At 50.8% G+C, this 12081-nt stretch overlaps 1 protein-coding gene across 1 annotated transcript; it reads left to right on the top strand.

Annotated features, from left to right (window-relative positions):
* The first annotated feature begins 303 nt into the window (after positions 1-303).
* DUSP2 (dual specificity phosphatase 2) lies at positions 304-7752 on the top strand. The gene is made up of 4 exons (XM_063139162.1): positions 304-720; positions 2478-2602; positions 3862-4081; positions 5253-7752. Exons 1-4 carry the CDS (start codon positions 333-335, stop codon positions 5465-5467), a joined length of 948 nt encoding a protein of 315 aa, XP_062995232.1. The 5' UTR covers positions 304-332; the 3' UTR covers positions 5468-7752.
* Positions 7753-12081: the final 4329 nt, after the last annotated feature.

Genomic DNA, 12081 nt, shown 5'->3' with positions numbered 1-12081 from the left:
GTAGCTCACCTTGCCCAGGGCGCAAAATAGTCTGGCACCGGCGCGCCTCCCTTGGCCGCACGTGAGGGGGCCGAGCCGGAGCCTGGGAGTTCCTGGCTGACGCGCGTCCCCATATACGGTCCTCCGGGGCGGAGCCGGGCGGGGTACTTAAGCGCCCGCGCCGGGCCGGACGGCAGACTTTGGCCAGGAGCGCAGCGTTTGGAGAGGCTCGCCGGGCACCGTTGCGCACAAGCTCCCCGTCCGTCCGTCCGTCCGCCCGCCCGCGCGTCCCCAGAAGCCGCTCTTGCGCGCTCGTGTCGCCTTCGTCCGCCGCTGCTCCGCCGCCGCTCGGGATGGTGATCGAGGAGGTGGTGCTCCTGGAGAGCTCCAGCCTGGCCACGCTGCTGCGGGAACCGCCGGAGGGCGCGCGCCCGCTGGTGCTGGACTGCCGGCCCTTCCTCGCCTACTGCCAGGCGCACCTGCTGGACTCGCGGCCCGTGCGCTGGAACGGGCTGCTCCGGCGCCGCTCCCGCGGCCGCAGCGGCGTCAGCCTGGAGTGGCTGCTGCCCGACCGGGCGCTTCTGGGCCGGCTGCGCAAGGGCGAGCTCAGCCACGTGGTGGTGCTGGACGAGGCCAGCGGCGCGGTGGCGGCGCTGCGGCCCGACAGCCTGGCCCGGCTGCTGCTCAACGCCCTGCTGCTGGAGGAGCGCGCCGGCGCCTCGCACGTCTGCCTGCTCAAAGGTAAAGGCGCCGCGCGAGTCTCTGCCCCGAGGAGCATACAATCGCTGTTGATACTGGGGGAGGCAGCGAAGGGGCGCTAGGAAAGGGATGCTGCCGCTAGCTGCATTGAGGCTGTGGGCGAAGGGGTTAAAGCCAAAGCCCTATGGGAAGGTGATGGGGGGGGGTTGAAGGAAGAGAAGTGCACAGGCTGTAGTCCGGGTGGTGGGGAGGGCAGGGGCTTACCCCATTACCAGTCATGTCCCATCCCCCGGAATAATCGTGTTGGTTCCACTCAATATTAGATGATGGATTTTGAAGGGGGGGGGGGGCTCATGGAATTTCCTTGGAAGGGGAGCAGCCCTGTTCACTCACCCTGGCTGCAACTGCCACACAGAACCCACCAAGGAGCGGCATTGCTGTAGCAGTGCACAGCCTTGTGTGGGCGCACACCACTACATATTTTGCCCACACTGGGCACTGAGATTGCATTACCTTTGCTTCTCTCTCTCTCTCTCTCTCTCACACACACACACACACACACACACACGCACGCACACACTCTCTCTCACACTCTCTCTCTCTCTCACACACACACACAGAGCTGATCTTAGCCACAGTAGCCTTTTCTTATACGCTACAATACTTGCCTAGTTATCGTACAGTGCACATTTCAGAGATGATGGTCCGAGTGTTTCTTTCCTCGCCTTACATTTTTCATTTCATTTATTTATTTATTTATTACATTTCTATACCGCCCAATAGCCGAAGCTCTCTGGGCAGTTCACAAAAATTAAAATCATAGTAATATCATTAAATTATACTTTGTGGGGGGGATAATACATCTTGCCAATATAATAAATTTCTCCTTAGATAACTTTTTAAAAAGTCACCTTTGAATCTACAGCATTGGAAGGATTGAAGAAAATTCAATTTTAGCAAAGCCTAAATGAATTTGAGCGAAGGGAGGCCAAATTACCAGGCCTTAACAGGCAGCCACAGCGGCAGCTGAGTATAGCTGTGCCATCTCAAACAGACTTATCCAGGCTATCCTTTTTAATGCTCATTTTCCTTGGAGCGACTTCTGGATCACAAATTGGATTTATGATCAAGTTGCTGGTGGAGATGGCCAAATCCCTTTCTTTCACTGGGGTCCTTGAACAGTAAAGCAGAGGTGTAAAACATTGGTGTGAAAAAAACTTGAAGTTTTATTAAAGACTGACCACTGCTTTGGCGGATAGTGGCTACTAGTCATGATGGCTATATATTTTCTCCCGTATCAGAGGCAATATACTTCTAAAGATATTTGCTGAGGAATATGACCAGGAGGGTGATGTTGTACTGGTGTCCAGCTTGTAGGCAAGTGGTTGGCCATTATGAGAACAGGATGCTGGGCTATTTATTTATAGATCTGATTTTGCCCTGCCTTTCTACCAAAACTGGCACTCAAGGCAGTTTACTTTACAGGCACAATTAAGATGGATTAAAGCTATCGATTAAAATTCAACAAAAGGACAACAATTCCAGAATTAAAACCAAAACCGCACCCAAGCCAACAGATCCGCTTACAGGCCAAGGGCCTTCTTGGATAAAGTGCTCTTTGCCTGACTAGAGGGGGCCTTTGGCCTGATCCAGAAGGACTCTTCTTGGGTTCTGGTGGAAAGACTTGAACAAAATGTGTCATTACTATAACCAGCTGTCAGATATACTGCAGACAATGCTTTATAGCATTCAGCCGCAGCTGAGATGTACTGAAAGACCTTCTATTGTCTGTCTTCCAGGTGGCTTTGAAAATTTCCAAGCCAATTTCCCAGAATTGTGTTCGATGACACCGACACCTCTGATATCAACTCCTTCCCCGGCTCTGAGAAGTCCTGAAGATAACATGACTCCCTTGTACGACCAGGTAGGTTTCATGCTGCTTGCCTTTATCGTGAATGTCGGGATGAAATCAGCAAGACACGGAAAAACCGATTGACTCGCCTATAATTCCCCAAACGGATACTTAAAGAAATTAATATTCCAGGCTCTTTAATTGAGCTGTCTAGACTTCACTACATGAGTAATCCCACTAAAATTACTGCTTGTATGACAAAACACAGTTTTGTCAGAAGCGTCTATTTTTTTAGCTGAGTTTGTCCACCCTCTCCTTGAGGCTTGGAGCGGATAACAACCCAGGGCTGTCCACTTGGATTTAAAAAATTGCATATTGCCGAAACCTCATAGCTGTGTGTTGGAGATGCCCAAGGAAGTATGAGAGCATACAAGTTAATAAATAAAAGCTTTGTTAGAAGGCCGTATTTCACCATTTCTCTTTCACTCCCTATTGTGGTAATACAACGGAACAAAAATAGTTTTGATTAAAGCAAAAATGTCCTTAATTTACAGCCCCCATCCATCCATCCATCCACTAAATCTTTAATTGATTTCATCCCACCATTGACTTTCTGTCATCCTTACAATATTCCGAGGTTCGTTATCCCCATTTTGTAGAATGGAAAACTGAGGCTGACTGATTATGACTTGCTGAAAGCCATTTGGCGATTCTGTGGTTGAGTAGGGAGGGGATCTTTGTTGTTCTAGTGCTCAAAAACCACACGGGATTTACATAATTAGGCCTTCTGTCATTTGAAATGTTCATTCTTGCCATGTATTAGATAATTCATTAAGACTGTAACCTGCTTGCCTAGAAATATGCTAAACAGAACACAGTGTGAATTATTTCTGTGTAAACATGCATAGGGTGGTGTGGCTACATGGATTTAGTTTAGCAACGCTGAAGGACCCACATCCCAACCTAAGGTCGCATAGCAGTATTGCTGGGCGGTGTAAATGTGGACCATCATCAGTTGGTCTGGCCTTTTAGTTAAAGGAAGACTGCATTCCCAAATTGCTACCTGGAGAGTCTTTCCCCCGCCCCTTCTTTCTGTGCTGATAAATTGAATAAAAATTAATAAAGTAAACTGCATTCTTCCTCCCTGAGAATTTGAATGCCCTGATTCAATCTTTATGAGAAGATGGGCAGAGGACCAAAGATATAAGCACTCCTGCCCCTTGAGCCGGTTCCTCATCTCGAGATGTGTGATATGAATGAGCTCTCTGCTTCCCCCACTTGCTTTGGTGTAAAGACTTACGGGTGCGTTCTCTCTTGTTACCCTTCTGCAGGGTGGGCCGGTGGAGATCCTGCCTTTCCTCTACCTGGGCAGCTGCCACCATTCCTCCAACAGGGAGGTTCTGGAGTCCCTGGGAATCACTGCTGTGCTCAACGTGTCTTCTAGCTGCCCCAACTACTTTGAGGGGCAATTCCTGTACAAAAGCATCCCGGTGGAGGACAACCACATGGCTGAGATCAGCGTGTGGTTCCAGGAAGCCATTAACTTCATTGGTAAGTGTGGTAGAGCGGTCACACTTTTTTGGCGTGGAGAACTCTTGATTCCGTACTTCTCTCTGAGCACGTGCAGACAACCAAAGTGCCTTGAGGGAGTTCATTAGTCTGCATCATCCCTCCAAGCGGTAGGAAGGATTTTGCCACACATCAGATGCAGATGTGTAGCGGAATGGTCTTCCATACCCAGCCCATGTTGTCTAGAGTTTGGTTTTCCCATCGGTGGACAGAAGGTAGATCTCCAGATGTTTTGGTCTTCCAACTCCCAGAAGAACCTGCCAGCATAGCCAGTGGTCAGGAAGACTGGTAGTTGGAAGTCCAAAACATCTGGAGATTTGCTTTCTGCCCACCCTCGGGTCATCTCTTCTGTTGGTGAAAGTGAATTGGAGATACTAAAGGTCTGTTTTTTAATTTCTTCCCATGGTGCATCAATGTACTGTGAGGCCCTGCTTCTATTACCGTGGCTACTTGGGTTAAACTGAGTGTCGTGGCTGAGACGTCACACTTGACTTTCTCGCTGGTTGCGGTTTTGAACTTTAACCTCCCCTCTCAAAGCCAGACTGCCCACAATTCCAAGCATTGCATCCACACCGGCGTTTTCACTGTCCCTATTGCGTGGCCGCTGGGGGAAAACACCCCTCCCCATCTCACTAGACAGAAACAGATTTGCGGAGGATGAATCTCCTAACAGCCACGATAGCTAAGAATGGAGCCTGCATGCAAAGAGGCAGGATACTCCTGACTGCCAGTTCCTGGAAGGCAGTCGGAGGAACGGCCCTCTGCTTGTGAGCTTCCTGACGTGACATGCAATGGATCCTGGGCCTGACATAGCCAGGCAGTTGTGGTTTGTAGGAGCCATTCCTCGGAGTGCAGGACGCTTGCTTTCTGTCTTCCCCATCCTCCCAAGCACCCCTTCAGGGCCACAAAAAGAGCCCCTAAAGCCCATATATCCCCCAGCCTATCAGTGGAGGCTGGGGGCTCCCATGTCAGTGGGGCAATGAATCCACTCCGGGTTTCAGTCAGAATCAGCCTCCACTGCACCCCATAACTTCACAGGCAACAGAGAGAGCCGCCTTGCTCTCGCAGTGTCTTTTCCTGGGTGAGATGGTTCCCGGCACTGGGCCTCAAGGGCTTTGTCTGACGTGGCTGTTCTTGCTTGTTCCCCCGGCAGACTCTGTGAAGAGCAGCGGAGGGCGGGTGCTGGTGCACTGCCAGGCCGGCATCTCCCGCTCAGCCACCATCTGCCTGGCCTACTTGATCCAGAGCCGTCGGGTCCGGCTGGAAGAGGCCTTTGACTTCGTCAAGCAGCGCCGCGGGGTCATCTCGCCCAACTTCGGCTTCATGGGGCAGCTCCTGCAGTTTGAGACGGAGGTGCTGTGCCACTAGGTGGGGGGGGGCAGGGCGGAGGGCGACCTTTCCTCCGAGGACAAAGACTTCTGGTGCTCCTGTGGACGTGCGCGAGGGTTTGCCGTAACCCGGGACAAGGTCGCGCGTTTGTTTTTCTATTGCACTAAATGGCGGCAGAGGGTCCCGCGGGGGGAGGGGAGCCTCCTGCAGCTGGGCCAGACTTTTCCTCGCCGTTTGAAATTGCCATCTGGCAGCTCGTCTCCTTCCTGCACACGCGAAGAGGATAAGCTGGCCGTGAAGAAAAGAGGGCGAGTTCAACGGCGATTGGGGGGTTGCTGTCCGACCCCTTTGGTGAATCATTTGAAGTCCGGATCGCTCCAGTCTCGGCTGTAAAGCATTCCAAGTGACGTCTTCCTTTCTCCTGGTCCAGGCCGGTGCTCTTTGGCGTGTTGCACCAGGGGCCGAACCCTTCCTCCCCCCCTCCCAAAGCTTCTCTGCTGCGGTGCCATCTTGTTACAGCAGCCACGAGACCTGGGCTCCACCTTCCTGACAGCCCTGTAGCGCAACCTTCGCCCAATGTCAAGCCCTCCGGAGATTTTAGACTTCAATTCCCATGAGCCCGAGACGGCCTGGCCATTGGTCAGGGATGCTGGGAGTTGTAGCCTAAAACGTCTAGGTTGCAGAAGGCTGTTGTAGGGTTTGGGAGGAGGTTGAAGCTACATGGTGGGTAGCAATAACTAATTTTTGCAATATGGTCCATTGGGGTGAGCCGTTCCTGATTCCGTTCTGACCGCAAAGTGAAGTCTAAGATGTGAACAGGCCAGCATCGTTTCATACCTGTCGCCTTGGTATCTCACCCTTCCTCCAAGGTACTTAGGATGGCATGTGAGTTTCCCCCTCATTTAACCCCACAACGTCATTGCAAGGTAGGCCAGGCTACAAGGCCACCCAAGGCTGCGTGGCTGAGTTGGGCCTTGGGGAAGAGCTGGGCAAGACCCCGGTTTTCTTTGTCCCTGGTCCAGTCAGTCCTTGGTCTTCAACCGGTCCATTGGGTTGCAGATTTACCGAAAGAAGTTTGCAGGAGGGCAGCACTGCCCATATATTGTAAAACAATCAGAAATGGGTCCCTAGAGGCATGTTGGGGCTCCAGCTGGGCCCCAGGTCAGACAAGGTTGAAGATGACGCCTTCTGTACTGCCTTGCCCAATTTCCCCTCTAGCATGCAAACGCCTCAAGAATGGAGGCAAGAGAGAGAGAGAGAGAGAGCATGCTAAGGTTTGCCAACTTCCTCCCTGCTCTGCTAGTCCTTCTGGCTTCTTTGGGCAGCCCGCCGTTTGCAGGCCTTGGCGGCACGCTTTCCCCATCTTAATTTATTTCCCCCCTGCCTTTTGCTATAAAAACGGAAGCCATTCTGCTGAAGTGACAAAGACTGCAGTGACATGAGCGAGGGAAGAAATTGCCCCAGAACAAGTCATTATCTGGCTGGTTAACCATCTTTCCCTGACCAGCCCCAAGTAACTGTGGACCAGAGCTAAAAGGAAAGTTAGATGACATCAGCCCCCCTGCCCCCCCCGTGACCTCCAGTTGTGTTGGACTGCAACTCCCAGGATTCCCAGCCATTGGCTGGGCATTCTGGGAGTTTCAGTCCAACATCTGGAGGGTACCAGGTGGAGGGAAGGCTGGATTACAGTCTGAGTCCTTGTGTCCTAGCAGCCCCAGTGTTATGGTCTCCGGTCTCCAGCCTTACGTAGGTCAGCCATGACCCAAAAGCATCACCTATAGCTGATGAAACAGTTCAGTCATCAATGCTGTGAAAACGGGAGTCTGCGTTTGCTAGAGTGCGGGTTGGCGACCCCATCCCAAAACGGAGACGCGGGAGAATTCGCTGCCAATTCTATAGCCTTTCCCCCTTGAGTAGCACAAGTCGGGCAAGGGTCCTGCCTTCCTGTAGGGCAGGGAGGGATCTCTATGCACTGAGAATAGACAACACCCACCACTGCCAAAGAAACCCCCCTCCTTTCCTTCCCTGGGGTGTTGTCTTGAGATCGCAGGCAGGTGCAGTCCCCCACCGGTCAGTCGTCCTGTGCGCCTCCCCTTCTTCAATGAGGCTTGTGCAGCTCAACTGCTGGCGTAGGGATTGTGCCCGCTGTCATCCTTCTCTCTGCTCCCTCCCCGCTGCCAACCCCCACCCCAAAAGCAATATATGGTTTGTACATTTGTGCTATTAGGAGAAGCTCTTTCTTGACTGACAGTGAATTCAAATGTCTTTTGCACTTTATATTTATTATCATCACCTGTTGCAATAAACGACCACTTTTTATATTGCCGGTTGAGTCTGTTGAGGTTATTGCCTGGCTGTGGTTTCGCCTTTTCTTTTCCTGATGCGAGTTTAAGAACAGCTTGCATGCGTCAACTGTGAACACATCCCTGCAACATCCCTCGATCTGATACTGAAGAGAGAAATGAATCTGGTGCAATGCATGCCTTACGGTGCAACCCCATGCAGGTTTAGTCAGAGAACAGCCTTGTCACTCCCAGCAAAGCTGGCTGGAGAATGATGGGAGTTGTAGGACTTCTCTCTGTCTAAACCTGCACGAGATTGCATCCATAGCAGATTTCACACAGACCTGCCTGCCTATTACTGGAATCCCACCCCGCCCTCTGCTTTCCCCAAACCAATCATCATCCAAGGAAGAATATCCCACGTCTTTGGGGCTTGGCGCCTTTCTAGCTGCCATTCCCGGCTGGTTGTGTAAATCCCTTTTGCCTTTCCTGCTCTGTTTTAACTTGCTGATGGAGCGCTGGCCTCTGTTCAGGAGGCAGGTTTCTAGACCCGGGTTTAAAGGGAACATTGCCCAGGTTTCCTTGCAAGCATCTGTGGTGCAGCTACGGAACTTTAGATCCTGGCCCTCATGATCTTATGGGGCCACGTGTATCATTGGAGTTGTGAAGCACACAGCTACCATCTCTCTTCACCTCCGGCCATCACTCCATACTTTACAACGGCTGCTACATTCCTGATATGTTACGCCAGGTTAGACTTTTTATCAGCTTTCGACTGCCAGCAGTTCTCTAGAGTCTCCAAGGCCAAAGAGGTTGTGAAGACTGGCTGGGCATTATTGCCTGCCTACTTAAAAAAAAGCAAAAAACCTGTCTAGTTTCCCCCTCCATGTATATAGCCCTCATGAACTAGAACTGGTTTCCTGAACCTGGAGCTCCCAGATATGTTGGACTACAACTTCCATCATTCCCAGCCAGCTTGGTCATCTCTGTTCCAGTGCTTCCCTCCTGTTGCATCTCAAGCATTCCCTTGCCTGCCCTGGCCATCTCTTCCATTCACACCTCTTAAGTTTACCTGCTTGGTCCGCTGGATAGGGCGACCCTATGGAAAGGAGGACAGGGTTCCTGTGTCTAACAGTTGCATAGAAAAGGGAATTTCAGCAGGGGTCAATGGTATGCCTGCAGCACCTGGTGAAATTTCCTCTTCATCCCAACCGTTAAAGCCGAAGTAGCTATACTAGAGTGACCAGATACAAAAGAAGCACTGCCCACCTGTTTAGCCAAGGCCAAAGTGGAATAAGTGTCCACCCCACAGCCAGCAAGCCCTCTTTCACACCCACCCCGCCCATCAAAAACTCCAATCTTTCTCCAGTCCCAGAGACTTTCTGGCCACGTCGAGCGAGATTTGAACAGAGGCATCAGTGATTCACGTGCTTAGCTGCTGTTCAGTGATGGCCGCTTAAAATAACATCAGCGTTCCCTGGTACAGAATGCAGATCTGATCTGGTGGATTTCAGGACCCACTCGTGCAGGCTTTGCTCTGGCCATGAGGGGGAAAGAGCTTGACCCATCTCGGAAGGTCTGGCTTCTAACCGAGCCTGCTGCAGAGGCCGGCTGAGAAGGACTGGTGCCCCCTTCCTCGGCAGAGGCCCAGGGCCTCAGCTGACCTCTGCTTGCTGCCAATTGGTTCATCTCTGGATGGAGACACAGTGGAGGCTGGTGGCTGTGATGACAGTGGGGCGGTGAATCCGCCCTGGATTTCAATTAGAACCAGCCAGACCTATGAAACCCGGGGTGGATTCACTGCCCCACTGCACCTTGGGTAGCTCCTTTAGAGTTCTGGCTGGTTCTGACTGAAACCCAAGCCAGATTGGCCACTCCACTGACATCGGAGTCACCAGCCTCCACTGCGTGGACAACTTGCCCTCACTGGGCCAATGCCAGCCTTTTGGTTCCGCTCCAAAGTGGGATGAAGGGAGCACAGAAGGAAGAATGAGCTGAGAGCGGCGGGTGGGATTTCGCTGTGAGCGGAGGAGAGAAATGCGCCCGGGTTAATCCTCCTGCCTCCCCGTCCACAGGGCCACGTGAATGTCAGTGTCTAGCCGGCTGAAACCTGCTGTTGCTGATCAGCTGAGCCGGGCGGCAGTTAAACCCACGGGCATCCTGCCTCGCGTCGATGCAAAGCAGCACCTGCTGCGCTCTTCGTTCGCCTCCACCGTGGCCGAGACCTCCCAGGCTCCCTCGCCTTCGTTGCAGCTTGCTTGGCTAAAGGCCCCAAACATCCCTTCCTCCGGCCCACCTCTGAGCTGAGCTAGTTTTGAATCGGGCTTTTCCCAAATCCGCACCACGCAACCAGCACATGTTTCCGGCTCTACTTTTGAGCGCTCTAATCCTGGAGGTGTCCTAGCTGGTGCGGAAAGTGGCAGAAGGTCTCTTGCCAAAAGGGATGAGGAAGAGATTCGCTTGGTTCGCATTTCACTTACCTACTTTAGAACCGATACACAAAGCGAAACGCCGCTATCCTTAGAAATGTGTACTTCGCCGAATTTTGCAACAGAATTCTCCCATTTAAAACCGTGCAGACAAACATCAGGGGAAAGCATGTGCAAAATGTGCTGACCAGAAAAAAATAGCATGGAAAATGTCTTACTTCAGGAAGCGGGCTTGCAAAAATGCATATATTAGGAAAGTTGCATTAAAATGCATGCATTAAGAGAAAGGCACACAAAAATGTGTACGAATGCAAATTTTTTACAATAAAATCCTCAAAATCCTTGGCAAACTGAACTTCCGACTAGTCCAACTCAGCACTTGGGTGGAGTTCCCCCCTCCCCTCCTGTGTCTATAACCATGAGTGACCCAACGTGAAGAAAGGCAACTGCCAGTGGGGGCTGGTGGCTCCAATGTCAGTGGGGCGGTGAATCCGCTCTGGGTTTCAGTCAGAACCTGTCAGATCTCTAAAGGAGTGACCCAAGGTGAGTCACTTGTGGCAGAACTTTTTTTTAAGTGCACAACAACAGGGAGGAGCACAGTTAACAAGCCCAAAACAGGAGACCATTATACCGATAATATGAATACAGACTGTGCAACTAGATAATTGGATTAGCTAAATTGAGACAATAAATATTATAGAATTTTTTATATATGAAAAATCAAAACTACTTTTTTGCTGTAAACATATTGCACAGATGATATATAATTATAAAGCAACATGTTTGCTGTGAAAAATTGCACAAAGTGAGACATATTATTATAAAGCACGTATTTGCTATAACAACACTATACAGAGTGAAATGACTACTCCAGATTATATTCTAGGGTGACCCTATGGAAAGGAGGACCGGGCTCCTGTATCTTTAACAGTTGCATAGAAAAGGGAATTTCAGCAAGTGTCATTTGTATGGATGCTCTAATGCATACAAATGGTGAAATTCCCTCTTCATCACAACTGTTAAAGGTGCAGGAGATATACTAGAGTGACCAGATACAAAAGAGGGCAGGGCACCTGCAGCTTTAACTGTTGTGTTGAAGAGGAAATTTCACCAGGTGCTGCATGCATACAAGTGACACCTGCTGAAATTCCCTTTTCAATACAACTGTTAAAGATACAGGAGCCCTGTCCGCCTTTTCATAGGGTTTCAGCATTTCATTACTTCATCAGTCACTCTGTAATAGGAAACTTTAGTTCGTGCACGGTGCTCCATATCTTACTCATTTTCCTCTCCCCGAGTGTTGTGGAAAAAGCTACAAAGCACAAAGGTGATCATTAATGAGCAAATACTCATTCCTGCAAAACTTACTGAAAGGTTTCTTAACTCTTTAAATAAGGCATTCTGAAACATGGTACCTTCCTACATTAGGACTTTTTTTAAAAGCAGTAAAACCATGCTGAGCGTCCATCGCTAACCCACGCTGCTGCCCTCGGTCGACCCGGGGCTCCTCATTTTGCCATGATTTGTTTCCCCCCTCGATCCCCCCGCCCACTCCTGGTACGTAGGCCACTGGTTTTACTGCTGACCCTCTTCCTCAGAAGTGGGAGATCAAAAGTATATTTGGGGCAAGGGGAGGCGGGTTGGGGGAGAGGAGACCAGGAGGATCAACCAGGAGGATCAGGGGTCTGGAAACAAAGCCCTATGAAGAGAGACTGAAAGAACGGGGCAGGTTGAGCCTGGAGAAGAGAAGATGGAGGGGAGACAGGATAGCGCTCTGCGAATACTGGAAAGGTTGTCACACAGAGTAGGGCAGGACACGGAATAACGGGCTAACAGTTATTCAACAATAACAGTTACAGGAAGCCAGATTCCGGCTGGACATCAGGAAAAACTTCCTGACTGTTAGAGCAGTACGACAATGGAATCAGTTTCCTAAGGAGGT

The sequence above is a fragment of the Elgaria multicarinata genome, chromosome 12, assembly GCF_023053635.1.
Source record: "Elgaria multicarinata webbii isolate HBS135686 ecotype San Diego chromosome 12, rElgMul1.1.pri, whole genome shotgun sequence".
In the NCBI taxonomy this organism is placed as follows: Eukaryota; Metazoa; Chordata; class Lepidosauria; order Squamata; family Anguidae; genus Elgaria; species Elgaria multicarinata.
The sequence above is the reverse complement of the archived record's forward strand: the minus strand, read 5'-3'. Positions and strand labels throughout refer to the sequence as shown.

Excerpts from the sequence above, each read along its gene's own strand:
- DUSP2 (XM_063139162.1), top strand. The coding sequence starts at position 333 with ATGGTGATCGAGGAGGTGGTGCTCCTGGAGAGCTCCAGCCTGGCCACG. Across the intron at positions 721-2,477 it reads GCACGTCTGCCTGCTCAAAG|GTGGCTTTGAAAATTTCCAA; the intron begins GTAAAGGCGCCG and ends TCTGTCTTCCAG. Across the intron at positions 4,082-5,252 it reads GGAAGCCATTAACTTCATTG|ACTCTGTGAAGAGCAGCGGA; the intron begins GTAAGTGTGGTA and ends TTCCCCCGGCAG.